At 44.7% G+C, this 26325-nt stretch overlaps 1 protein-coding gene across 1 annotated transcript in view; it reads left to right on the forward strand.

Annotated features, from left to right (window-relative positions):
• The window catches only part of MED13 (mediator complex subunit 13), a 303754-nt gene that overhangs the window by 71684 nt on the left and 205745 nt on the right, over positions 1 to 26325 (forward strand). The window contains exons 4-5 of the mRNA XM_029611551.1: positions 11880 to 12025; positions 21963 to 22160. Coding sequence (XP_029467411.1) covers positions 11880 to 12025; positions 21963 to 22160 — 344 coding nt within the window. The remainder of the gene's footprint in view (positions 1 to 11879; positions 12026 to 21962; positions 22161 to 26325) is intronic.

Genomic DNA, 26325 nt, shown 5'->3' on the forward strand with positions numbered 1-26325 from the left:
ATAACTACCAAGTGACAGAATATCACAATTCCGTCTTCTGTTACATACCTTGCACCATACTCAGAGACCTTCAGCGAGACAAGTCTTAGTAGTCCTCTGCCACATAGCAGCGGTGAATTTCATGGTTCCCAACACCAGGCTACACATGAGACGCCTGCAATGGGGCTTGAAACATCAATGGAAACAGCACTCGCATTCATTGACACAGAAGTTATCGTTGACTGCCGAAATGAGAAAAGATATAACATGGTGGCTCCTAGACTCCACCCTATCCAAGGGAGCATTGTTCAGTTCCCCTCCTCACAACGCAGTCTTAACCACAGATGCGTCTCGCAAGGGCTGGGGTGCACACCTCGAGATTTACGAAACACGAGGGTTATGGACAATCTCGGAACAAAACTTGCAAATTTATTGGAACTCAGAGCGATTCGGAATGCATTACGAGTGTTCCAAGACCATGATCTACACGGACAACCAAGTCTCAATGTTTTACATCAACAAACAAGGAGGGTCCGGTTCATGGTCCCTTTGCAAGGAGACCCTGACAATCTTCGAACATGCTCATCGAAATTGCATACATCTCCAGGCAGCTTATCTACCAGGAGTTGCAAACACAAGAGCGGACAAGCTAAGCCCCATCTTTCATCCTCACGAGTGGGCCCTCAATACAGAAATAGCCCAAGACACATTCATGCAGTGGGGGACGCCTTCGATAGATCTCTTTGCAACGGAGATCAATGCTCAAGTTCCCAAATTCTGCTCGATAAGACCAAGCCAATTCAGGATCGCCCAAGATGCCTTCCTTATCCTGTGGATGACAGGCCTCCTATACGCCTTTTCCTCCCATACCACTCATAACTCAAGGATCCTCTTTATCCCCCACCCTCTTCAACATTTATCTCCTCCCCCTCTGTCAGCTTCTAACAGACCTTAACCTAACACATTACCTATATGCAGATGATGTGCAGATTCTGATTCCGATAACTGAATCCATCGCAAAATCACTCAAGCATTGGAACTGCCTAAAATCGATTACCAACCTGCTTAACAGTATTAATCTGCTTCTTAACGCATCGAAGACAAAACTCCTCCTCATCTCCCCTAACCAAGACAACCCACTACCACAGACCAACCACAACATCCAGCTCACACATACCCATGTTAGAGATCTTGGGTTTCTACTCGACAATCGCCTAAATTTAAAGAAAATGATCAACACCACAACCAAAGATTGTTTCTATAGACTTCAGGTTCTAAAAAGACTCAAACTTCTGCTATTCTTCCACGACTTCAGGACAGTTCTGCAAGCCTTACTATTCGCCAAAATAGACTACTGCAGCGCTCTCCTCCTGGGTCTCCCCAGCTCTACCACCAAACCTCTACAGATGATACAGAACGCCGCGGCAAGAATCCTGACCAACACCAACCGTGGAGAACACATATCACCTATCCTACGTAACTTACACTGGCTCCCAGTGTACTATCGAATCCTTCACAAATCACTCACTCTAATTCACAAATCCATCTACAATCACCTACATCTGGACCTGGTATTCCCTCTCAATCTTCATATCTCCAACAGACTGACTAGAGAAGCATATAAAGGAACTCTACAGGCCCCTCCCACAAAAGCAACTCGCCTCACCTCGACCAAAGATCGTTCATTTTCGACAGCAGGCCCAGCTATCTGGAACAATATCCCTTCCGACCTCAAAATGGAACCCTGCCTCTCAACATTCAGAAAAAAACTTAAGACCTGGCTCTTCCGCCAAGTCTTCTCAGATCCCCCTGATACACATTAGCCGAGGTTCTGTGGATCTCCGTACCTCCTTGAAGTTTCCAGTAAGATCCTCCCCTGACTCACCAATTGTTTATACTTGTTTACTGTATTCCTAGGCCTTTTTTTCCAGCAGTCTATGCCTCCACGTTTACTATCCTTGTTGAATGTAACTTTGTTTTTCCTGTTTAAACTATTGTCTTTGGTTCAGTCCCCCAATTCGATGTAAACCGATCTGATATGGTCTTTTAACCATGAAGGTCGGTATAGAAAAGTGTTAAATAAAAAAATAAAAAATAACAAGGACAATTCAAAAGTGCATAGCAGACAAAGCCCAACTGATACTCATAGCCCCGGCTTGGCCAAGACAACCGTGGTACAGTTTCCTTCTCTGACTATCCATCATGGTTCCAATTCGATTACCGAATTGCCAGGATCTTCTCTGCCAAGATCAAGGGACGCTTCTACACCCGCTACACTCATCTCTCCACTTGACAGCGTGGAGATTGAGAGGCTCCTTCTAACAGAACAGGAAGTTTCCACCTCGGCACAATTCATCTAGTTAGAATCCAGGAAACTCTCAACGAGGAAAAATTATAGCTATAAATGGAAACGTTACTCTACATGGTGCACTTCCAAAGGTGTACCACCATTGGACTGCTCACCTGAATTGCTCATAGATTATCTTCATACACTATACAGCTGGTCTAGCAACATCATCCATCAGAGTTCATCTCGGTGCCATAGGGCATATCATAGACCAGTTAACAATATTCCTATATCCAATCACCCCTTACTATCTCGTTTCATTAAGGGGCTAACTCACATTCGTCTTAAGATATCTAAACCTCCAGTTCCATGGAACCTCAACATAGTTCTGGAACAGCTCATGCTTTCCCCATTTGAACCCATGAACTCTGCACATATTAAATACCTCACATGGAAAGTGGGTATTCTTGGTTGCAGTAACATCAGCACGGAGAGTTAGTGAATTGCAGGCCTTATTCTCCATATTTGCAATTTCATCACCAAAAGGTAGTTCTCCGAACTCACCCTTCCTTCCTACCAAAAGTGGTTTCCCAATTCCATCTCAATCAGACCATGGAATTACCCACCTTTTTCCCTAAACCTCATGCAAATGATAGGGAAAAACTACTGCACACACTAGATTGTAAAAGAGCTTTAGCATACTACAAAGAAAGGACAAACTCGGACTCCCGTGTTTCTCAACTCTTTGTCTCCTTTGACCCAAAGGCACCTGGATTACCAGTGGCTAAACACACCATCTCCAGCTGGATAGCACAATGCATCAAATTCTGTTACCATAAACAGAAACTACAACTATATTCAGAGCCGAAAGCTCACAAAGTCAGAGCAGTAGCAGCCTCATTGGCACACCTAAGGAATGTGCAACCCATAGACAATTGCAAGGCAGCTACATGGTCATTGCTCCATACCTTCACATCTCACTACTGCCTTGATCAACAAGCAGCCACGGATGCGAAGATAGGGCAAGCAATCCTGCAGTCTCTATCCTCCGGTCCACGGTGACTGCCACACTGTCAAAGATCACATGCAAACATATATATCAAAAACGTGATCAGGAGCTTGGGACTCCCATGACAGCATGGCTAATTAAGCCCTGCTATCGACGGGAAAAAGCAAGTTTGCTTACCGTAAACGGTGTTTCTGTAGATAGCAGGATGAATTAGCCATGCTGACTCACCCTCCTCCCTGGCAGTCACCAAGTCTTCGACTGCACTAAGGCTTAATCACAGACTGAGGAGATTCCGTTACGTTCCTGCGTGGGAACACGCGCGCAGCCGCAGAGAGCAAAGCTCTGATCTCTGCTTTGACAAGCTCCGCCTCCCGGACCTGATTGACAGATCCCATGACAGCATGGCTAATTCATCCTGCTATCTACGGAAACACCTTTTACGGTAAGCAAACTTGCTTAAATATTATCCAGAATCTTCTATTGATTGTAACTTGTGTGGCATTGCTTACGTTATGTACCCTTGCCCTTTGTTATGTTGGAAAGATGTCATGTTCTATTAAGACTCTCTGATTTTGGAACATTGTAGCTTTATCCACTGCCACCTCATTGAGGCCCCTTTGGTATCTCACTGGTTAGACTATACACAGGAGATCCATGACCTTCACTTTTTCGTGATTGATAAAGTGCCCCATCGTACTAGGGGTGGTGGTTTTGACAATTGTCTTGTAAAGCAAGAACAATGTTGGATCTCTATTTTTAAACACTTTGATCCTCGCTGTTCTCAACCAGGAAATCAGATGGTTTTCTTTTCTTTAAATATATCTTTTTGTTTTAGTTGGTTAACTATTGTTTTGTTCCTCCTTAGTTTTTTGTATATGTGTGTGTGTTCATGCAGTATTTGGTTTTCTTTGCCTTTGCCTTTTTTTTTTTAATCATCATCTGTGCTGTTGTCTGTATTTCAGATACTTTATATCTCTCTCTCGTTCCCTTTGACAGCTCACTTCTGTCTCTGATAGCTCCTTTGATGGCTTGTCTCATTGGCTGGTTTTTCTATGTCTGGCTATCTCTGGCAATGTCCTTTTGGCGGTTTTTTGTTTTTTTTTTTTCCCATTGTTTCTCTGCTTCTGTAACCCTCAGTGTGCTGTGTCATTCTTAATGTGTTGAATCCCTGTTCAAATCCTCACTTATTAAAGACATGGTATGTACCTGTATATTTTTTCTAGTTATGTATTCTGTTTTATTAAGGATTGTTACAATATTCTCTTCACGTTTATTTATGTATCCTGTCCTTTGGTAGCCTTTGATTTTGACTCTTTAATTGTTTTTTTGTTTCTATTTCAGTGTATTATGCTTCCCAATGAAGCACTATATGCAAAACATGTATGTCGAGGGCCATATTTGCATGAATTTATTCACTTCAAAATTTTAACGCTTAGAATGACTTACACCACAGAATAAATTTGTTTTACTGGATTTGTCATTTGATGCGTTTATTGAAGTTCGTTCTCCGTCCGGAGATTTAACTTTAAGTTTAACGTTTCTGCATGTGAGTAACCTGCGTGGAGCGGCACTTTCTATCCTAAACAACTTCCTGGGCAGACTGAGTGAACAGTCTGAGTCTTATCTGTCGCTATTTACTATATAACTGATTTGGCTTCCAGATTCCTAGTGTACATATTTTAAAACTTTGACACTAAATTTCAGGGCTTTAACTGATGGAGACCCAATATGCTTGAAAAATTGCTTCTTGACTTATGCCCATTTCAGCCTTGAGATCAGCCAGTGACGCATGGTTTTGCATTCTGCCACTGAAACTTACAATAGGGCTTTTTCTTGTACTGCCTCTTTATTGTGCAACTCTCCCTCGAGAGGTTCCCAACTGGTGTGCCATAACATTAGATGCCCTGAGGAGAGAAGACAAGTATAGGTCACAGCTGCTGCTACTGATGGCATTAGCCTTCATCTTTCCCCTCGTGTTCTTTGCATGATGGCCTCCCACTGGCGGCAGGAGTTGGTGAACAGCGCTACTGCCACCTCATTTGTCAGCTTTTCACTGAAGTCAGAATTGTTCTCAACCACTGGGTCTCACTGCTAGGCGCCATGTGATTCCAACTTCAGTGGTAAGCTGACAAACAAGGGGGTGGCAGCAGGTAAGGAGCGCTACTCGCCCAGTTCTTCTTGCTTGGGTAGTGATAGTCCTGAGTTAGGAAGGGAAAGTGTGGAAGGACAGTGGTGATGCCAAGGGGGTAGGGTGGGACAATGCTGAATAAGATGGGGATGATCCCTGAGGGGTTTGCTTCTGGCTCCAACTCTCTGGTGCAACCCGCTCCAAGGACAGTGGTAAGTCGGGAGTTAGACTAAGGCGGTACACTTGACAAATTGTAACGCAGGTGCACGAAGGAGAGCTCGTGGAGGACAGAAACCTTCCATGGAGCAGAAGGGTACAGATAGTGGTGATGCCTTAGTTGGGTGGGGGTTAGGAGAGAGAGGGAAAGAATGATGGTGTTGCTGGGGGTGGCGAGGGTAGAAGGGAAGGTATGGTGGTAATGCCGGGGGGGGGGGGGGGGGAGGGTGGTGGAGGACAGGGGTAAGGGAAGGAAGAGATGAGATTGTTGTAATGATGGGGTCGAGGAGGGGGGGACAGGAAAGGGAAATGCCAGGAAAGGATGGGAGGTGATACCAGGGGATGAAGAGAAAAAGCAAAGTGATGGTGGAGTGAAGGTGATCATGTCAGGGGGTGGAGTGGGGCAGGTGATGTTATGGTGTGCTGTGGTAAAGTGAACCCAGTACTGGGTGTGCAATGGCATAAAAAAAGGGTTTGATGGACCTTCGTTCTGTCCCTGTATGGCAAATTCTTATGACCCATTACTCGAGAAGCCTAGCTGGAGAATAACTATTTGACTTTTAGAAGATTAATGAAAGCTTGACTCCATTTGATTTTGTTTTTTATAATTACCTGTAAATATTTATAATTGGTATGGCCTAAAATCAGTTTTTGTTTTATAGTTTAGAGGCAGAGTTCTTGATTTATTTTTTGCTTTTTTTTAATTATTTATTTTTATTTTGGTTGTGTTTTTATTTAACCTAAAACTGATTTTGTTGCTAATGGTAGTTTGTTTACAAAGCATTGGAAAAATTGTCTGGAACAGGTAATAGGGAAATGTTCTCTGTGGATCCCCATAACACATTAAAAGAGTTGCCAAAGGGAATTAGATTAGTGCAAAAACTTTGGTTTCAAACGGTGCCAGATTTATATCCCCTGCTGCCTTTAGCCATGTGGCAGCTAGCTGCCCTCCTCCTGCTTCCTGATGACGTGGCTACCCCTAGGAAGGGACCCTCTGATGTGGATGCACAGGAGACTGCTTCTGCTGTATTGCGCTGGTGCCTCTATGGCTCACCCTCCTGTACACGCGCAGAGTGGCTGCTCCTCTGCCTATTGGTAAGTCTGTCTCTGGTTTCAAACATATGTATGATTGGTATTTGACCTTTTGAGTATGTAGATTATACCCAGAGATTGGGGTGCAGCGTAGGTGAGGGGTGTGGTGGGAAAGGCACTTTTTTTTCCAGATTTGGTGGCAGTGCTCCTAGATAGTAATCTTCTGGCAAGAAGCTTACTTGGAATAACAGGAACAGCATTGTCGTGGTTCAAATCGTTCTTGGGGAACAGAAAATACAAAGTCAAAATACACAACAAAGAATCTCAGCATTATTCTTCCTCTTTGGGAGTTCTGCAGGGCTCCTCCCTTTCACCAACGCTCTTCAATATCTACCTGCTCCCTCTTTGCCAACTGTTAACAAAATTAAACCTTAAACACTTTCTGTATGCAGATGATGTCCAGATAATCATCCCCATCAAAGAATCCTACACTAAAACTCTAGAATTCTGGGAAACTTGTCTTCAAAAAATTGACTGACTCCTCTCCAACCTAAACCTAATACTAAATTCCTCAAAAAGCGAACTCCTCCTAATCTCCTCTGAAAACAGTAACATCTACACAAATACACCACCCAATTTACAAACTCCACAAGTAAGAGACCTAGGGGCTATCATTGATAACAGGCTAAACCTAAAATCATTCATAAATCAAACTACCAAGGACTGCTTCTATAAACTCTAAGTCTTAAAAAGAATAAGACCACTTTTCCACTTTCATGACTACAGAACTATTTTACAATCAATAATCTTTGCTAAACTAGATTACTGCAACTCTGTACTATTAGGTCTTCCATCATCTCACACTAAACCCCTTCAGATGGTTCAAAACACGGCAGCGAGAATATTAACAAACACACGGAGAAGAGACCACATATCATCAATCCTCAAAGACCTGCACTGGCTGCCAATTCACTACAGAATCATATATAAATCCATAACCACTATTTACAAAGCCATACATCAACTCCGCTTAACCTTCAAATTCCACTCAAAAAATATACCTCCTACAGACCAATCAGAGTCCTACAGAGAATCCCTACAAGTACCACACCCCAAAACCATGCGGCACATAACCGCCAGAGACAGGGCTTTCTCCACTGCAGGACCTACACTGTGGAACTCCATCCCACCAGATTTGCGACAGGAACCCTGCCTTCCTACATTTAAGAAAAAACTCAAAACGTGGTTATTTATGAAAGCCTTTCCGGACCTAAACTGAACCACTAGTCATCATTAACTAATCCCTTAGACTTTGCCTTAACATGGTAATTAATAACTCCACCCCAACAGGGTAATTCACTAATGCTACAAATGCCGCTATGTGCATATATGTTCGCTCTGTTAAAACCCTAACTTCTTTTCTCTGTTCCAAGTTGTATAACTCCCTTGTTTTATTGTAACTGCAATCCTTAGCCTTCACTTGTTTAATGTTTACTATTATTATTATTATCATTATTATTTATTATCTTTTTTGTTCCCTCTCCACGTTAATTGTAAACCGACATGATGCGATATTCATCGCGAATGCCGATATAGAAAAACTTAAAATAAATAAATAAGCTATGTCTTGGATTCATGACATAATTCAAAATTCTCTCCCATATGTTTTTTTGGTATTGCTTTTGCGGAAAACCTTTCCCCAACGGTGGAAAGGTTTTCCGCAATTTCCCGTATTTCCAGGATAGTGTCCTTGTTTACATATTGGTAGCAGCAAGGTCTACAAGAGTGAGGTTTTGGACATCAACGTGCAAGCCTATGAAAGATTGGTTCATGGTGTGCAAATCCTTTATGGAAGAGCTCGCCACCTTAACAGTGTACAGAAGGGAGACATGGGCCAGCTGTATAAACCGGACATATTAACGATGGGCATCAATAGAGTGCAGAGCACAGGCACAGAAAAGACCAGCATTTTTTCTTGACTTTCATTCTTTCTCTTTGTTAGATACACAATACAATATACATGAATAATTGCCAAATGTTATCCTTTTAAGCTGGATGCCTTTATGAAAATGCACTCGGCTATTTTGCTTGTTTATATACTTTTTGCAATACATTGATAGTTTTAAGTTGATTTAAATAAATTAATTAATCTTTCACTACTTCTCAAAACAATTTGCCTAGAGCGGATTAAAGTTCATTTATGTCTAGAAAAAAAGCTGTTTACAAAAGGGGTATGTTGAAGGTCATATATGAATGACATTTTGCTTGAAAAGATGTTAAATTAACCGTTAGTTGGCTGCTTTGGATTTCAGGCAACACTGACTTTGACATTAGTCACTTCTGATTAAACAGAGATTGTTTGTTGTTGCATTTCAGTTCCCAAGCAGTGCTTGCAATTCTCAAAAGCAAATAGTTATTTAGGAAATGTTTTAGAAGTTTAATGAATGAAGACATAAACAGTCTGATACAATACAGTGCGCTCAGCCCAGTGTGCAGCCTTACGCGTGGTTGGACGCACTAGAATAACTCCCGATGCAATAATGAGATTAGCGCGTCCAACCCAGTGCGTAGCTAATAGCACTCATCACATGTAAATGCCATGTAGATGAGGCTATTAGCTATCACCCCGATGCAAAAAAAAAAAAATCACAGAGCGCCTGCCATACAGATCTTAACATGCAAAAATTAACACCAGCCCCGGGGCTGTCGTTAAGCATTGAAATACCCCAAAGCTCCACAGAAAAGCAAAAAATACTGCTTTTGTGATTCCTCCTACTTAATATCATCACTATACTAAGTAGAAGGAACCACAGGAAGCAGCATGAAAAAAATCTTGGTAGTGGTCATATTAGGGAAACTGACGCTGAATTTACGAGTGTCAGTTTTCCTAACTCGTGGCTGTGTGTGAGTTAGGAAAATGGACACTTGTTAATTGAGCGACCATTTTCCTACCCAGCGCACAGCCACATCTCCTGGGCGCTGATGCCATGGATGCTCTAGGAATGCACAATTTTTAGCATGGCAGCTCATTTGCTTATTGCATTGGGCACCCAGGAGAGAGGGGGATGTGAATGCGTTGAAAAAAATGTGCACCTAGTTTGGATGCATGTGTTTTTGCATTTGATATTGCATTGACCTGAAAAGATTTTATTGTAGTAATTAAACAGACATAGTACAAATAAAAAAAAAAATATATTGCTAATAAAATGTTGCTAGGTGTGGGTTGTTTTTTTTTTTTTCCAATCTTATACTTAGTCTTGTAATTATAGATAAATATAAATCCAGAGTCTTGGAGAAGAAATGATGTAAAACAGATGGAGGAAGATTTTGTTGGTGTTGGGGATTTCTGCTCATCAGTGCTGTTGATTACCATATAAGTAGCTGAGTTACAAAAAGTCATCCTCATACTAGCAGAATTTAGGATGCAATGGCCTTTTTTTTTTTTTTTAATTTCAATTGAAAGTTCAATGGCAAAATCATAATACATTGGGCAGGGCTTGAAATTAATGGTATACCGCCCTATTTTGTATGCTAGTCTTGAAGCTGGAATACCAGTTTTATTTTATAAATGGGGAAAGACATCTGGCAGCCTGGATATCATCATTCAGTGGAATACTAAAGATCACAGGCAGAATGCCAAATCATATTTCAGATTGTTTTTTCTTTGATTTCTACCCAGCTCCACATCATGTCCTCATTGGTTGAAATTCAGGGTGTGAACATGGAAGACAGAATACTTTTTGTAGCTTCCTTTTTAAAAAGGAGGGTGGCTTATGAGGGGTGTGGGTGGGTGTGTATGTGTGTGTGTGTGTGTGTCCCAGTAGTATAAGAACACAAATATCCTACTTGGTAAGACCAAAGGTCCTTTGAGCTCCAGAATCCTGACAGTGGCTAGTCCCAAAATGTAGATCCAATTGTATTGTTGCTCACTCCTTGGGATAAGTGGTGGGTTTCCTGGCATCATCTAGTTAACAATTGTTTATCAACTTTTCCTCCAGGAACTTGTCCAAACCCTTTTTAAACCCAGCTTTGCTAGTTATGACCACATCTTCTGACAGCAATTCCACAGCTTTTGTGACTTATCCACACCAAAGTTTCAGTACATCTGAGTGTACAAGGGATCCTGACAAGGTACTTTTGTGGTCAACATGTATGTGTTGACATACAAGTGTCCCAAAAAATAGGCTCCGTTGATTCTTATTTCTTTCTCCCACTTTTATTTATGTATTTAATAAATTTATATACCACATAATCAGTATAAAAGCTGTTTACAATAAGACAGGCGTAAAAATTGAAAGCAATCATAAAAGGACAAAACCAAGCCATTGCCCTGCTGCTACCTAACTACAATAACAAAGATGACCAGTCAAGCCCCAAATAACCTTCCCTGGTAATAAAGTATCAGTACAGACAGTAACCCTGCACTCCAGTTTATAAGTTCATAATTTCTATGTCCTAGAGAGCAAATGCACTTTAACAAACTTATAGAACTTCACATAATTAAGTTCAGTTCTTACATGGATAGACAAAATCATTCCATAATTTTTATTCAACTGATTAAATTAGTTAATGCTCAGTACATTTATTTTGATCCTAAATAGTTTAGGAAATATCTTAATCCTAAGATTTCTGTGCAACCTGATGGTGGTATTTAGCTGCTGGTGGTAGTTGTTGAGGACCATTGAGATGCATCAGGGATCTCAGCAATAAGTGCAAGATTTCATTGCAGTTGTGAGGTGGTTCTTTAAATCATTCCTATCCTTTAGGGATGTGCATTTGTTTCATTTGTTTCCGCATACACTCATAACTCGCAGACTTTATAGTACACGCCTGATGGAGAGTATGTGTATACTTTTAATAGCTTGAGTTGTATGTGTGCTATAAAATCTGAGTTGTGTGTAACTCCGTAATGAATGAAACAAATGCACATCCCTACTGTCCTTTATTAAACCCTTTTGCCTTATATTACTAGAAACAGAACAGGGTTTAGCCATCAACCTAGCACTAAAGCTTATTACTGCAATTTACAATTCTTTTGTTTTCACATGCATTAAGATTTTAGTTAGACAGTGTTCTTCAAAATACAAAATAGTTAAGGAGATGTTTTATGAGGTGGAGATTTGTTTAGGTTTATCATGTTATACCTCCTATTTTCATTGACCTTGGTCATTTTGCTGGGAATGTTACACAATCCGACACTTGGTATTTTACTTTTCTTTCTTTTCCAGTGAGCACTTGTCCTGTTCTTTCACTTTTTTCCTGCATGGTGACAGCAATGTTTGTACCAGTGTGGAAATCAACCAGCACCAACCTGTGTATCTTCTTAGTGAAGATCATCTCAGCCTTGCCCAGCAGTCTAACAGTCCTTTCCAAGGTAGGTTTTACTGATGGTGGCTTGTTTGTATATATTAGGAACCAGAATTGAGCTGGCCTTCTCACAGTTCTTAAGAGGTACACCTAGAGGGGGGTTTTGTTTCCTCGGAATAGAGCTTCAGAACAGTGGAATGGTTGTTGGAAGCTTTTATTATTTCCAGTGACCTTTTCCCATTGACATTCTGGTGCTATAAATTCTCTTTTCATACTTTGGTTCTGCCTGCCAGTGGTGATCACTGTTGCCACAAAGGCAGAATTCCAGCTTCCTCTGAATTGTCCTTCATGAATTGGTTGGGAGGTGATGCAGGTTTCTTCTCCCCTCCAGATGCCTCCTTAGCATGCCTAATCTCTACAGGCTCATAGAGCTGAGGTTAAAGAGTGGGTGGGTCTCCTGCATTGCAGTAATATTGCACTACTGCTACACTTACTGCCCCCCCCCCCCATTGTAATTATATGGTCTGTTGCTGTAGTCTGGCTCTTAAAAATTTGGTACAATGGCTCTGAGCATCTTTCGGTTGCCAAGTGACATTGGGCTAGGTATATGTTTGAAGTCAGAAAGCAAAGTTAAATTTTCATAATTTACTACCTGGTAACTTCTATATTGTTACTGCACAATGCAAATATGTTTTTATTATAACTTATTGATAATGTCTCCAAATGAATTAGTTTTTGTGTTTACCATATCAGAAATGAATCTCATTCATAAGCCAGGGTTCATGAGATTTCTTTCAGGGGCAGAGGAATGACGTTTTGGTTGGAGGGAGGCCATGCAAATTGTTCCCAATGTTTCCTCTGGTTTATAATTATTTTTGCATACATTCTTCTTGTAAACCATATAAAGTACAATAGATGATTATTATAACAATGAGGAGGTGGGCAGGGGGGAGGAATCAACAGTGGGGAAAGATGGGGGCTAATGAGAATAAGACAGGGCAGGGGCAATAGCCAAGGAAATGGAAATAGGGTGAGAGATAGGAGGGGTTGAAAGGTGAAGAGGGGGATGGGGAAGAGGTGAGAAGCTGAAGGGGTGAGAGGGCTGCGAGCAATGGGGAAAGGTCTGGTTTCAGGTGAGAAAGCAAAAGGGACAGGGGCAGAAAGAGGTAGCTGAGGGAAGAGAAAAGACCCCCCCCCCCCCCCACACACACACATACAGAAAAATATGAAGTCTTTGTGGCTGTAATATAATACCCACACAAGAAAAAAAGGTGGTAGCAAGAGAGAGCAAGATGAAGGGTGGTGGCAGAAAGGAAGAGGATATGTGGCCTTGAGGGGAGAGGATGGGCAGGGGTTGAGAGCAAGAGGAGGTAGGAATAGGAAGAGGGAGAAGAGAGGTTGGATGCTGAACTAGAAAAAGGAGAGAACTGATGACACAGGAGAGCAAGGATGTGAATTGGGGATAGGGGAAAAGTCTTCTCTCCCTCCCCTACCAATATCTTCTTCTGCTTCTCCTAGGCTTAACCCCTCCCCTTCAGCACCCTCTTCTCCCATAAGCCCCTTTTCTCTCCCCATCCCTACCCCTTATTGCTCTTGCCTCCTTCTCTGTGCTCTCCCTACTCTTGCTGTTTTCTACTGACCAGTCCCCCCTCTTTTGCACCTGCCCTCCTTGCTCTCTTCAGTCTCCTCCTGCCACCTCTTCCCTTCCTCATTCACACTGCTTTACTCTATCCCTTCCCTTGCCCCCCATCCCTGTTTTGGTTCACCCCCCCCTCCCAAATCCCTGTTTGATTCTGCCCCCTGGTCCTAATCTTTTCACTTCCTCCTGCTCCCATGTGATCCCATTACTAACTGCTGCAGTAGTGAAAGAAGAGGACGATGGCCTTACAGCGTCCCAGGTGAGTTCACCATCACTGCTGCCTCTTCCCCTGCCAGGCCTATGGTTCAAAGATGCTTTGCTCAGCATGGGAGGGGAAGGAGGAGGAGACTAACATGCCTGGGATGCTGTAAGGTGCTGTCTTCTTTCACTGCTGCAGCACTTAAGAGGATCATGTAATGGGGGGGAGGGTTAGATTGTGCCATCCTACTTCCTTCAGTGTTCCTTTTCCAGGGAGGGAGAGGAGAAATGTGCTTTCCTGTACATACCCAGATCAGTCCAGACCAGTGGGTTATGCACTCCCACCAGCAGATGGAGTCAGCATATCAGTATTTCTCTGACTCCAGCAGAGAAATACTGAGGGATTTTTCTTGCTCCTTGAGGTGCTAGGTTCAGTGTCTGGGCCATCCCTTAGGTAGAGCCGGGCAAATGGGGGGTTGGTTACCCCTGGCGGTGCTAGCCCATGTGGTTCCGGGTCCCCTGATAGCCAGGGGACTGGCTCCCTCAGCAACCCGAAGGCTCCCCCTCATTGTCTGCGGTACAGGGAAGTAGCCCCTTTTTGGGCTTTTATTTCTATTATTCTGAGCTTAGGCTTTATTTTTTTTCTGTTACTAGAAGTTAGTTTTTGTAGGGGGGGAGGGGAAACAGCTCCAAGTTCCCTGGTCACCGCAGCTCCCCCCTGAAGAGGAGGGGAGAGTGTTTCAGCCCTGGTAAGAGCCTCGGAGGATGTTTTTAGGCTCCCTGCCTCATTTTTACCGCCTGCACTGGAGCTATTTTTATCACTGCGGCCATTTTGGTTTTTTTCTTTTTTGACCTCCCACGCGGCTCCCCAGCATTCCTGGGGCTGATTTTCGTGGCGTTTTTGGTGGGAGTCACCAGGGCTGGGTGGCAGCACCTGATTTCTTATGGGGGTGGGGTTATTTGCACCTTTTTGCAGGAGGAACATGGCAGAAACTCCTCTGGAACCCTGTAAGGCTTGTGGGGTATGGTCAGCTTATTTAAATCCCCTGTCATTGTGCACAGACTGTGCACTGGGTGGGGAAGGGGCTTCAGACGAGGTCCAAACCTAAAGTCTGCACGCAGTCAGGCTCGGCGGCTGGGTCTAATGGAAGGAGCCCAACCCCCACTGTGCACCCTGTGGAAAAAGTCTCCCAGGATGACCTTCCCCCGCTGTCCCCCCACTGCGCGGACTCCGAGACCGGAGGAATCAAGAGACATGGACACTGATTCTAGCAGTGATGAGATGGGACTGGGGGGATTTTCACCTGAATTTGTGCTGCTCATGCATGAAGCATTTCTGGCTCTGAAGTTCGCAAAGCGCAGAGCCCAGGATGGGAGCGTGGGAGTTCCCAAGCGTCCTTATCTGCAAACTGACTGTCGTCTGACCTGGCCAACTTTGGCCCGGGAGGATCTAATGGGTGCTGTCGACCTGCAGGGGAACGACTCCACTCTGCCCCCGAGAGACACCGCTGCAGATCAGGGTGAGGTCCCTCCAGACGTAGATACGGGTGACAACGATCAGGATCTGGTAGAACCTAGTGCGGAGGGGGACGACCCCCACGTAGTCCGGCTGTTTAAGAGGGAGGAATTGCGCCCCCTTATTCCCCAGCTGCTTGAGGAATTGGGGGTGAGACCCTCGCAGGAAGATTCCGACAGGAAGGGAGTGAACCCAATCCTGGACGGTCTCTGGGGTCCACCTATTGATTTTCCCATCCCGAAGAAGATTCAAAAGCTCATCAGCCGGGAGTGGGAATCCCTGGAGGCGGGGCTTAAGATCGGCCAGGTGATGCAAAAACTCTACCCGCTAATGGAGGAACATTTTAGAATGCCTCAGGGTTCCTAAGGTGGATGCGGGAGCTGCATCTGAAGCGGATGTTCGATGTCTCCTCCTTAGGACTTTGGGCGGCGGTCTGTGCCAGCATGATGTAAAGAGCATGTTTATGTTCGATTCAAAAACCGCAGGACCCATCGTCTTATGGGACTTTGTCAGCTTCTCAGGCGGCTCGTGTGGAGGCGAGGCTAGCATGTGTGATGGATGCCTTATATGACTTGTGCATTCGGTGGCCCGGACTATGGTCTTCCCGGTGGCAGCTCGGCGACTCATATGGTTCCGCAATTGGGCAGCGGGTGCTTTCTCCAAGTCGCACCTGTGCAGTCTGCCTTTTTCGAGGGAAGTTGCTGTTTGGAGAGGATTTGGATCAGCTGATGACATCTCTGGGGGATTCCAAGGGCAATAAACTGCCAGAAGATAGAAAGCCCTACAGGAAATCATTCAGTCCTCTATCCAGTTTTCGGGATTTCCAAAAACGGGATCGAGTTCCACCCTCTGATTCCAGACAGACCTCTTCCCGTACACAGTCCTTTCGCGGCTCCAGTCGCCTGCCAGAGGTGGTTTCGGTCAGGGAACCGGAACTGGGAAGCCTGCCCAATGAAATCAGGCCCACCCACTCCTCAGACGGGATGATTTGGGGGCAGGTTGCCCCAATTTTATGAGCAGTGGGCCAGGATCACCTCCGATCCTCGGGTGTTGGAGGTGGTAAAAGAAGGTTACACCTTGGAATTTTCTCGGCCTCTCATGCCGGCCTTTGTGGAATCGCGATGTATTTCCCACAACAAGCAAGCCGCGGTAGAAGACACTCTACAAATATTGTTGGCCCTGAAGGCGATTGTCCCCATGCCGTCCAAGGAACGGGGAGGGGATGGTATTCCATTTATTTTGTGGTTCCCAAAAAGGAGGGCACTTTCCAACTCATCCTGGACCTACAGAAGGTGAATCGCTGCTTGAAGGTGCCCCATTTTCGAATGGAAACACTTCGTACAGTCATCGCAGCAGTTCGAAAGAGAGAGTTCCTCGCCTCCTTGGATCTCACCGAGGCTTATCTACACATTCCAATTCAGTGCTCACCAGATATTCCTACGATTCAAGATCCTGGGTCAGCATTTTCAGTTCCGGGCACTGCCGTTCGGACTGGCAATGGCCCCCGCGCACCTTTACCAAGGTGATGGTTGTAGTGGCGGCGACCCTCCAGACGGAAGGGATAATGGTCCATCTTTACCTCGACGACTGGCTGATTCGAGCCAAGTCTGAAGAGGAAGGCGAGCGGGACGGTTCTTCGTTTGATCCATTGTCTCCAGTCCCTAGGCTGGGTAATCAACAAAGCAAAATGTCATCTGACTCTGTCACAGTGTCTGGAGTATTTGAGAGCTTGTTTTGACACCCTCCAGAGCAGGGTGTTTCTCACGAATGACAGGATGTATGAATTGTGACAACAAGTGCATCTTTTGTTACTGCTTCCAGTCCCCAGAGTGTGGGATTATCTACAAATTCTGGGGTTCATGGCTTCATGACTTTGGAATTGGTGCCTTGGGCCTCTGCTCACCTGAGACTGTTGCAGAGAGATCTACTGTCGTGGTGGGACCCAGTGTCTAAGCAATACCAGTTGTTCCTGCCTTTGTCACAGCGAATCAGGTCCAGCCTGCAATGGTGGGTGTCTGAAAACAACTTACAGAAGGGGATGACCCTCAAGTCCCGGATTGGGTGATCATGACAACAGATGCAAGCCTTCAAGGCTGGGGAGCAGTGTGCCTCAGTCATGTGGCGCAGGGAACCTGGTTCTTACCCGAACGGTTGTGGTCTTTCAATCACCTAGAGGCAAGGGCAGTCCGCAAAGCATTGTTGGTATTCCAGTCCCTGGTGCAGGGAAGAATGGTTTGCGTCTTCTCGGACAACGCCACCACGGTGGCAGATCTCAATGCCAGGGAGGAACCAGGAGTCCAGCCATGGCACAGGAAGCACACCACCTCTTTGCTTGGGCCGAGCTTCATCTGGAAGGCATCGCAGCCTCTCATGTGGCAGGATTGGACAACGTGCAGGCGGACTTCCTCATTCGTCAACAGCTGGATCCCGGGGAGTGGGAACTATCCTGGGAGGGTTAGAATCACATTTGTGCCCGATGGGGAATCCCCCAACTGGACCTCATGGCGACCGGTGTCAACGCAAAGACGGACCAGTTCTTCAGCCAAAAGAAGGAAATCGGGGCGGTAGGAGTAGACACCCTAGTCTGCAAGTGGCCAACCGGAATCCTCCTGTATGCCTTTCTTCCATGGCCCCTGATCGGGTGCATTCTCTGGCGCATAGCGGACCATCCCAGTTTGGTAATTTTGGTGGCAGTGGAGTGGCTGCGGCAGCCGTGGTTTGCGGACTTGGTACGATTGGCAACAGACGGCCCGCTATGCCTAGCTCATCTGCCGAACCTCCTGCGACGAGGACCCATTTTTCAGATCGGGAGGATCACTTCTTTCTCGCAGCCTGGTGTTTGAGAGGCGGCGGTTATGGATGAAAGGTTATTCGGAACAGGTGATTTCCACCCTGCTTCAGTCCAGGCGGCCCTTGATGTGCATGGCATTCACTCAAGTGTGGAAGGTGTTTGAAGTCTGGTGTGACTGACAGGGGTGTAGTGCCATTGTCAGTGACCATTCCTCAGGTCTTGGAGTTTTTGCAGCAGGGATTATCTAAAGAGTTTGGCTTATAGTTCCCTGCATGTTCAGGTTTTGGCCCTGGGATGTCTCCTAGGGGCGGGTAGGTGGCAGGCCTCTAGCCAGCCACTTGGATATTGTCCGTTTCCTGAAAGGGGTGAAGCACCTTCATCTTCCTCGTCGTAATTTATGCCCAGAGTGGAATCTCAATCTGGGGTTGAGGGCGCTTTGTGATCCCCCTTTTGAGCCTCTGGGACACGCTTGCTTAAAGGACCTCACCTTGAAGACTGTGTTCTTGGTGGCCATCTGTTCTGCAAGACGTATTTCAGAATTGCAGGCTCTTTCCTGTAGGGATCCCTTCCTTCACATCTCGGCTGATAGGGAGTCCCTGTGCACGGTCCCTTCCTTTTTGCCAAAAGTGGTGTCTGCCTTTCATGTTAATCAGTCTGTGGAGTTAGCCGGATTCCCTGATTGGGCTCATGACCCCGCTATGGGAAGAGATCTTCATCTGTTAGATGTCTGCCGGGTTCTCCTTAGGTACTTGAAGGTCATTAACTCTTTTCGAAAATCGGATCACCTTTTTGTGCTCTTTGGAGGTCTGAAGAAGGGTAAAAAGGCATCTAAGGCGTCCTTGGTTCACTGGCTGAAGGAAACAATTTGCTTGGCCTACATCGGGAAGGGTCGCCCCGTCTCGACTGGTTTGAGAGTGCAAGCGGCTTCTTGGGCAGTGTCAGTTGTTGTCGCCTGAGATTTGTAGAGCCGCAGTCTGGTCTTCCCTGCATACCTTCATAAGGCATTATCGTCTGGCTGTTAGGGATCCGGACCAAGTGCTTTTTGGGGAGAGCGGCTTGCGAGCTGGTTTTTCACCCGGTGTAATGTGGCATTGGTACATCCCACTGATCTGGGTATGTACAGGAAAGGAAAATTTGGTTCTTATCTACTAATTTTCGTTCCTGTAATACCACAGATCAGTCCAGGGTCCTGCCCGGGTGCCACTGCCGAAAGACTGATTTACCTAACGGTTAGCTGTTGTACATAGGGAATCTATCAGAATGATTCTATAATATTTTGTTTTTTGTTATGAATGTGGTTCAAAACTGATTTAAGGTATTGAGGTCATTTGTTTCGGACCCTTGAGGGAGTTTTTTCCTGTTCTCCCTTGTTTCGGGAATTAGATGGTGTGTTTTTTTTTGTCAATTATACTTTGGGTATTGATAAATACTCATGAGCTGCAAGCGGCACACTTGGGATACCAGTGCCTCGAAGCTTTGCACTCTGACTCCATATGCTGGTGGGAGTGCATAACCCACTGGTCTGGACTGATCTGTGGTATTACAGGAACGAAAATTAGCAGGTAAGAACCAATTTTCCTATCCATTGCCAACAATGTTTTTGTTTTGAGAAGGTCTCCAGTGTTCTGCAGCAGTTTGTGTGTTGGGCAGATTTTTGCAGCCCATTCCACAGCTGTGGGAGTGGGGAGTAGTCTGATACTTTTTGCTTGCTGGCCCAAATTTTGGTGGGGCTTGGCCTCTGTGCTGGCGTTGCTCCCCATCTTCCCCCCCCCCTGCTTTATCTATGATTTTTCTTTCTTGCTATTCCATGCTAACTAATTGTGAGCAAGCACTGGAACAGTAAGAAAAATCAAATTAAATATAGCTGAGAGTCCAAACTTTCTTCCTGTTCTTGTCACTGCTTTGCAGTGAAATGCTAATGGTTGTCATTAGAGAAAAGTCAGTTTAAGCATCTTAGACTACTGTGATTAGTAAAGTAGCAAAAACTAACAAGTCTTAAAGTACTTCTCAAATGTGAAAAATACCAGCACCTTTAGTCAGAAGCTAGATAATTTTGCTGTTGGGCAAATGAAATTAGCTAGATTATACACTGGGGGGGAAAAGGAATTAGAGCCTGGTGAATTAATGTGTGTGACTCAGGTCAGAGAAGACAGAGACTTTAGAGAGGGCAGGTACAGCCTTCTGCTACCTGTTGGATTTAATGCAGCTATTTTCAGTAGCTGCTATAGAGGACAGACACGACATCATTACTCTTTACACTGCAGGGCTGTCTGTAGTGTTGGCACTTGAGTGGTGGTGCAGGATACCTTGGGAATACTTATCAAATTTAGTCGCATGTGGAATGGGCAAGCAGATTTGTAGGTATTTTTCACACCCTGCTGTGTAAAGCCCCCAAAATCTCATTTTTGCAAAGTCATTTTTAATGTTTGTGTATTAAAATATATCCTAATATATTTCTGAAAGATCCTAGTTTTGGTCTGATCAAGTTCATGTGCATTGACTGTTGGAGACTTGTGTGATGGAGGATTTCTCTCAGTTATTCAGAAGAATTATTTTCAACTACTGTAGTGGCTCACTTGTCCCATTTTGTGCTGTATTGATGCAAATTGTCATCTTTGTTGCTTTTCTTCATATCTTTCTCTAGTTCCATTATGTCTTTTTTGATACAGAGAAAGGGCAGCAAAAATGATAAAGGACTTTTATGAAGAAAGGTTAAAAGTTTAGGGCTCTTCAGTTTGGGAATGAGACAAGTGAGAAGGGATATGATAGATCAGGGATGGCAAACTCCAGTCCTTGAGTGCCACAAACCATACAGGTTTTCAGGATGCTACAATGGAGGCAATCTGCGCCATCTCCAGGACTGTATCAGAATTCAAGCGCAGGGGTCTCTGAGGAAGTGGTATGAATTATGGAGCTGATTAGTTGGTATGGACGAGCAGATTAGATAGGCCGTGTGGTCTCTTTCTGCCGCAATGTTCATATGTTTATAAAATCATGAAAGGGTTAAACAGGTAAATAGGGGACAAATATATACCCTTTCAAATAGTTCTAAGACTGGAGGACACTCCATGAAATTAGCAGGTAGAAGATTTAAAACAAATTGGAGAGTGTTTTGTTTTCACATTCAACACACAAAGTGTGGAATTTGTTGCCTGGTGATGTGGTCAAGACATGTAGCATAGCAAGGTTGGACAAGATTTAGAGAAAAAGTCTGTAAACAATTATGAGCCAGGTGGACTTGGAAAAGCCACTGCTTATTCCTGGGAGTGAGCAAGAAGGAATGGATCTACCCTCCCTTTCCCTCTATTTAGGTCAGGCATAACAGTGACACATCTTTGTCTAGAGGCCACTGACACGCCTTGTGGCCTTGGGCAAGTCATTTTGCCCATCCTTGCCTGATGTTCAAACTTTGGAGGGTCATTTACTAAGCATTTTTCCCTTAGTCACAAAATGGGAGAGAGCCTTTAGTAAATAAACTCCTTAGATTGTAAGCTCTCTAGGGATAGGGAAATACCTACAGTGTCTGAATGAAATTTTCTTTGAAGTGTCATATGCAGAATATAAATTTTATTTACTCTTTGAGATCTGCCAAGCACTTGTGACCCGGATAGGTCGCTGTCTGAGATGGGCTGCTGGACTCGATTGACCTTGGTCTGACTCAGCATGGGAAGTCTTATGGGACCTTGGACTCTAGCGTAGCTTTCAGTGTAATGTTTTCTTGATAAAATGGTGCTACGCTTAGAGAGCTAACTTCTCAAGCAAAATGTTACACAGGAAATTTTAACCAGTGTTCTTTGAGTTGAAAGCTGAGACTATATGCGAGTTTTTATACTGAAACAAAGTTCCTTTTGTGTTTTTAGTTATCTTAAGCCCATTTGGGTTAAATGGCACTCTAACAGGTCAGTCCTTCAAGATATCCGATTCATCTACTAAGAAATTAATTGGTGAATGGAAACAATTCTATCCTATCTCATCTGGCATGAAGGAGGGTTCAGAGGAGAGGCTGGAGGAGATGGATTGGGAAGATGACTCTTTGGCTGCAGTGGAAGTCCTTGTTGGTAAGAGACAACCTAACATCTTTAGCAAATGATTTTTTTTTCTCCATTGAAACTGAGAACTTTTTGCTCTGCAGATTTTGCCTGGCTCTTTCTTCCTGATTCTTTTTGGACTTCTATAGGAACCGAATTTGCGATATCTTCCATTCCCATCTATCTAGAGATACCCTCTCCTCACCTCTGTCTAGCCCAACCATTGCAGTGACATGCCTTTTGACCAGAGGCCACTGACTTATTTGCTTCCTCTAAAACCTGATAGGCCTGCACTCTTGAGTCTGGCCATTTGGGGGTCACTTACTGTTGCATAATAATGGGCATGGCCTCCCACTTGAGGCTGTAAGTGCTGCCTTTGCAGCTTCCAGAGTTCTGGCTAACCCAAGGAGCAGAAAGCAGGCTTGGGATTTGAATCCTAATTACCCACAAAATTGTCCAGACCCAAGCATCTGACCTGGCCATCTATTTCTTAAATTAAGACTGCATTCTGTACAACAGAATTTCCGTCAATAGGACTACAAGGTTTGGCTTCATTTTGTAAATGCATTAGAAAATATCACTGTTTTCTGTGTTCTTTGCTGATACAACAGCTTTTGGTATAACAAATTTCCTAGTTATTTCTTTTGGGTCTCATTTACTCTACTGTGAGTAAGAAGCAATAATTAACTCTACATCTTGTATAACAAAAATAAATTGCAGGATTCCATGTCAGCAGTGGTAAGTTTCTAAATGAAAAAGGTACTGGGTTGGGTCCAGCGGTGGTCTCTAACCTTCCACTGTTTCCCAATGGGGGGACAAGGAAGTGAATTCAGTCTTGGCAGAAAATCACTACTGCATCTCAGCTGAAATCTCCTATAATATGGCAAGTTTGGATGGATGGGGCTAAGCAGTAATAAGAGTTTGAAATGAGCTGGCAATAGAATAAGGACATTACAGAAAGACCTAGTGAAAAGCAAAAAACTATGCAGAGGGTATAGACTAGACAGAGTACAGCAGCAGCCGGGCAGCTTGTGCTGTGAAACCAGCAAGAAGATGCAGGTCTGATGTAGTCTTGCATCCTTCTTGCATGGCAGCACAGCATGGCAGGATGCCAGTAGTTGCTAGCTTGCAGTGTTGTCACAGTGACTGATGTGTGTAATGAGCGTTGGTATACAGGAACACCTCTAGGGTAGGGAGGGAAGGCAGCTTTGGAAGTGAGATACAGCAGAAGTGTTCATTTTGTGTTGCTACCGAATTATTAGTATAAACACCATTGAAGTGAGAGCTTTAGTATTCTAGTTTTTATAGGATTAATTTGGTATGTTTCTTTTTGAGCTTAGTTTTATTATAATTAAAACAAGTCCTTTCAAATTTTGAACCATAAAATTGTGGGAACCCTGGTTTCTGAATTTGTTTTTGTAAGTGTTTGTTCGTCAGCACATAATCTGCACACTCGCTGGTGAAGGTGGTGTCAGTCAGTGCACCTGATTTTGGTCAGCTTTTAGTTCAGCTGGCAGGTCAGGGATGAGTAGAAGAAAATGACATAAAGGAAAAACCTGTAATTTTAAACACTTAAATTGTAGATTGCTATGCAGAAATGATTAAAAATGTCTAGCAAATGTTGTTTGACCAGGGTATACTTTGCTTTGCCATAAGTCTGTAGTTCTTAACTTGGGGGCACAGGATGGTTATGGAGGGATGTGAGATGTTTGGATAAATGTAACTTAAATTATACTAATTTTTTAAAGCAAATTTTAGATTTCCTAATGTGTAGCCAGATGAACTCAGGACCAATGGGTTGTATGCTCCCCTGCTAGCAGATGAGTCAGGTTTCAAAGCTGACATCACCTTAGATATACCCCTGCAGTGACCTCGGCCCTCTAGTATCTCTCAGTCTCCTAATAGATGTTGATGTGCTTTCCCTACACAGCATTGGCGGTATAGCGGGATTGCAGTACTTGTAAGAGGAAAATTTACTTTTAAATTGGAGAAAGATTGAGCCCCGCTCTCCTTCGGTGATACTTTAAGGTCCCTCCCCCACTTGAGAATTCCTGAGGCAATTTCTGAGATCCCTCAATGGTGTGCTTTGTCCGGTAGCCGGTTCCTGGTGTGGACTTTGCTGAAGCAGCTGAAAGGTAGCGGCTGCAGGAAGCTGTCTCCCTACTCAGTCGGTAAGCAGAGATGTGGAAGGGCTTTGGTAAGTCTTTCCTCCAGTCTCCTTGCTCGGCGTGGGTACCGACAATGTTCCCGATCCTGTTGGGGCAAGGGAAGGGGTCTTCTGAGTGGGTTGAACAGTGGACACTCCATGTGGCATGCGCTTCGAGACAGATCTGGGTGCACTCTATTTTGGGTGGCCCTAGAGGAACTCGTTTCAAACATCTTGATCCTCAGGAAGGTCTCAATCCTTTTGGAGTCGACAACCAAAGAGAGGGGCTGGTTCAGGTTTGGCCCGTACTCCCCAATGAAGTTTTGCCGACTCATCAATGAGACGATAAGGGTTGACTATCCCTTTTCTACCAGTAGTGGGTCGAGATCATGTTTGACAAATGGGTACTGGATATCATACGAGAAGGATATGTGCTGGAGTTTCGCAGCATCCTTCAGGACATATTCATAATGTCTCCGTGCCACTGCCAGCACAAAAAGCTGGCAGTGGAATCTATCTTGACAAGGCCTCTCAATTTGAGGGCTGTAATTCCAGTACCTGTACCCCCAGGAAAATATGGGGCACTATACCATTGTACCCAAGAAGGAGGAGGGTTCCTTTTGCTCCATCCTGGACCTCAAGAGCGTCAACCGTCATCTACAAGTAATTAATTTCTGCATGGAAACTCTATGCTCTGTCATAATGTCCATACAACCAGGGAAGTTCTTAACCTCCTTGGACCTCTCGGAGGCCTACCTCCACATTCCAATCCAACAAGACCACCAGAGTTTCCTATGCTTTGTGGTGCTAGGCTGCCATTATCAGTTCTAGGCGCTGCCCTTTGGCCTGGCTACCACCCCCAGAACATTTTCCAAAACTATAGTGGTCGTGGCAGTGGCACTGAGGAAAGAAGGAATCCTGGTGCACCCATACTTGGATGACTGGTTGATCCAGGTGAAGTCATTAAAGGAGAGCCTCCAGGTGATCCGCAGGGTGATGTCCCTGCTTCAGGAACTGGTTGGGTCATGAACATGGGCAAGAGCAGTCTCAAGCTCTCCCAGTACTTAGAGTATCTGAGAGTCCAGTTTGACACCAATACAGGACAAGGTCTTCCTTCCAGCCTTGAGATTAAGGAAGATGTGTCAAGTGCGCTGGTTGACAAATTCCATATGCCCCAGGGTGTGGAGCTATCTTCAGGTCCTCTGTCTGATGACATCAACCCTGGAGGTAGTACCGTGGGTGAGGGCACACATGCATCCACTTCAACGCTCCCTGCTGTCACGTTGGAATCTGCTGTCCCAGGACTATGCAATTCAACCTACACCTGATTTAGAAGTATGTTCTCAGCTTCAGTGGTGGCTGCAGGAAGCCCACCTGAGCAAGGGTATAAGCCTGTCCCCTCTGGAATGGCTAGTTCTCACGACGGACGCGAGCCTTCGGGGGTGGGGAGCTCACTGTTAGGAACCGGTGACCCAGGGGCGTTGGACCAAGGAAGAGGCAAGCTGGAACATAAACTGCCTGGAAACCCAGGTAGTCAGATTGGGGTGTCTACAGTTCAGCCACATACTTCTGAATCAGGCGGTCTGCATAATGTCTGACAACACAACAGTAGCCTACATCAAAGCCAGGGGGGAACCATTAGCCAGCAAGTGTCTTTGGAGATAGATCTCCTTATGGAATGGGCGGAATTGCATCTACAGATCTGTCTCCCCAATAGCAGGAAAGGACAACATCAGAGCAGAATTTCTAAGCATGGAGAGTCTGGATCCAGGAGAATGGGCGTTGTTGGCCAGAGCCTTTCAGCTACTGGTAGATAGCTGTCCATCAACCTGCTGGCTCAATCTTACAAAGTGAAGGTTTCCTGATTCTTCAGTCGCAGAAGAGACTGGTCCCTGGGGAGCGATGCCTGGCCAGAAGAGGACTTACTATATGCTTTTCCTCCATGGCCCCTGCTGGCCAGGGTCACTTGTAGGATTGAGTGCCACAGGGGATTAGTCCTTCTAATAGCTCCGGATTGGCCCAGGTGCCTGTGGTATGCAGAGACTTATA

The sequence above is a fragment of the Rhinatrema bivittatum genome, chromosome 8 (genome assembly GCF_901001135.1).
Source record: "Rhinatrema bivittatum chromosome 8, aRhiBiv1.1, whole genome shotgun sequence".
NCBI classification, from domain to species: Eukaryota; Metazoa; Chordata; class Amphibia; order Gymnophiona; family Rhinatrematidae; genus Rhinatrema; species Rhinatrema bivittatum.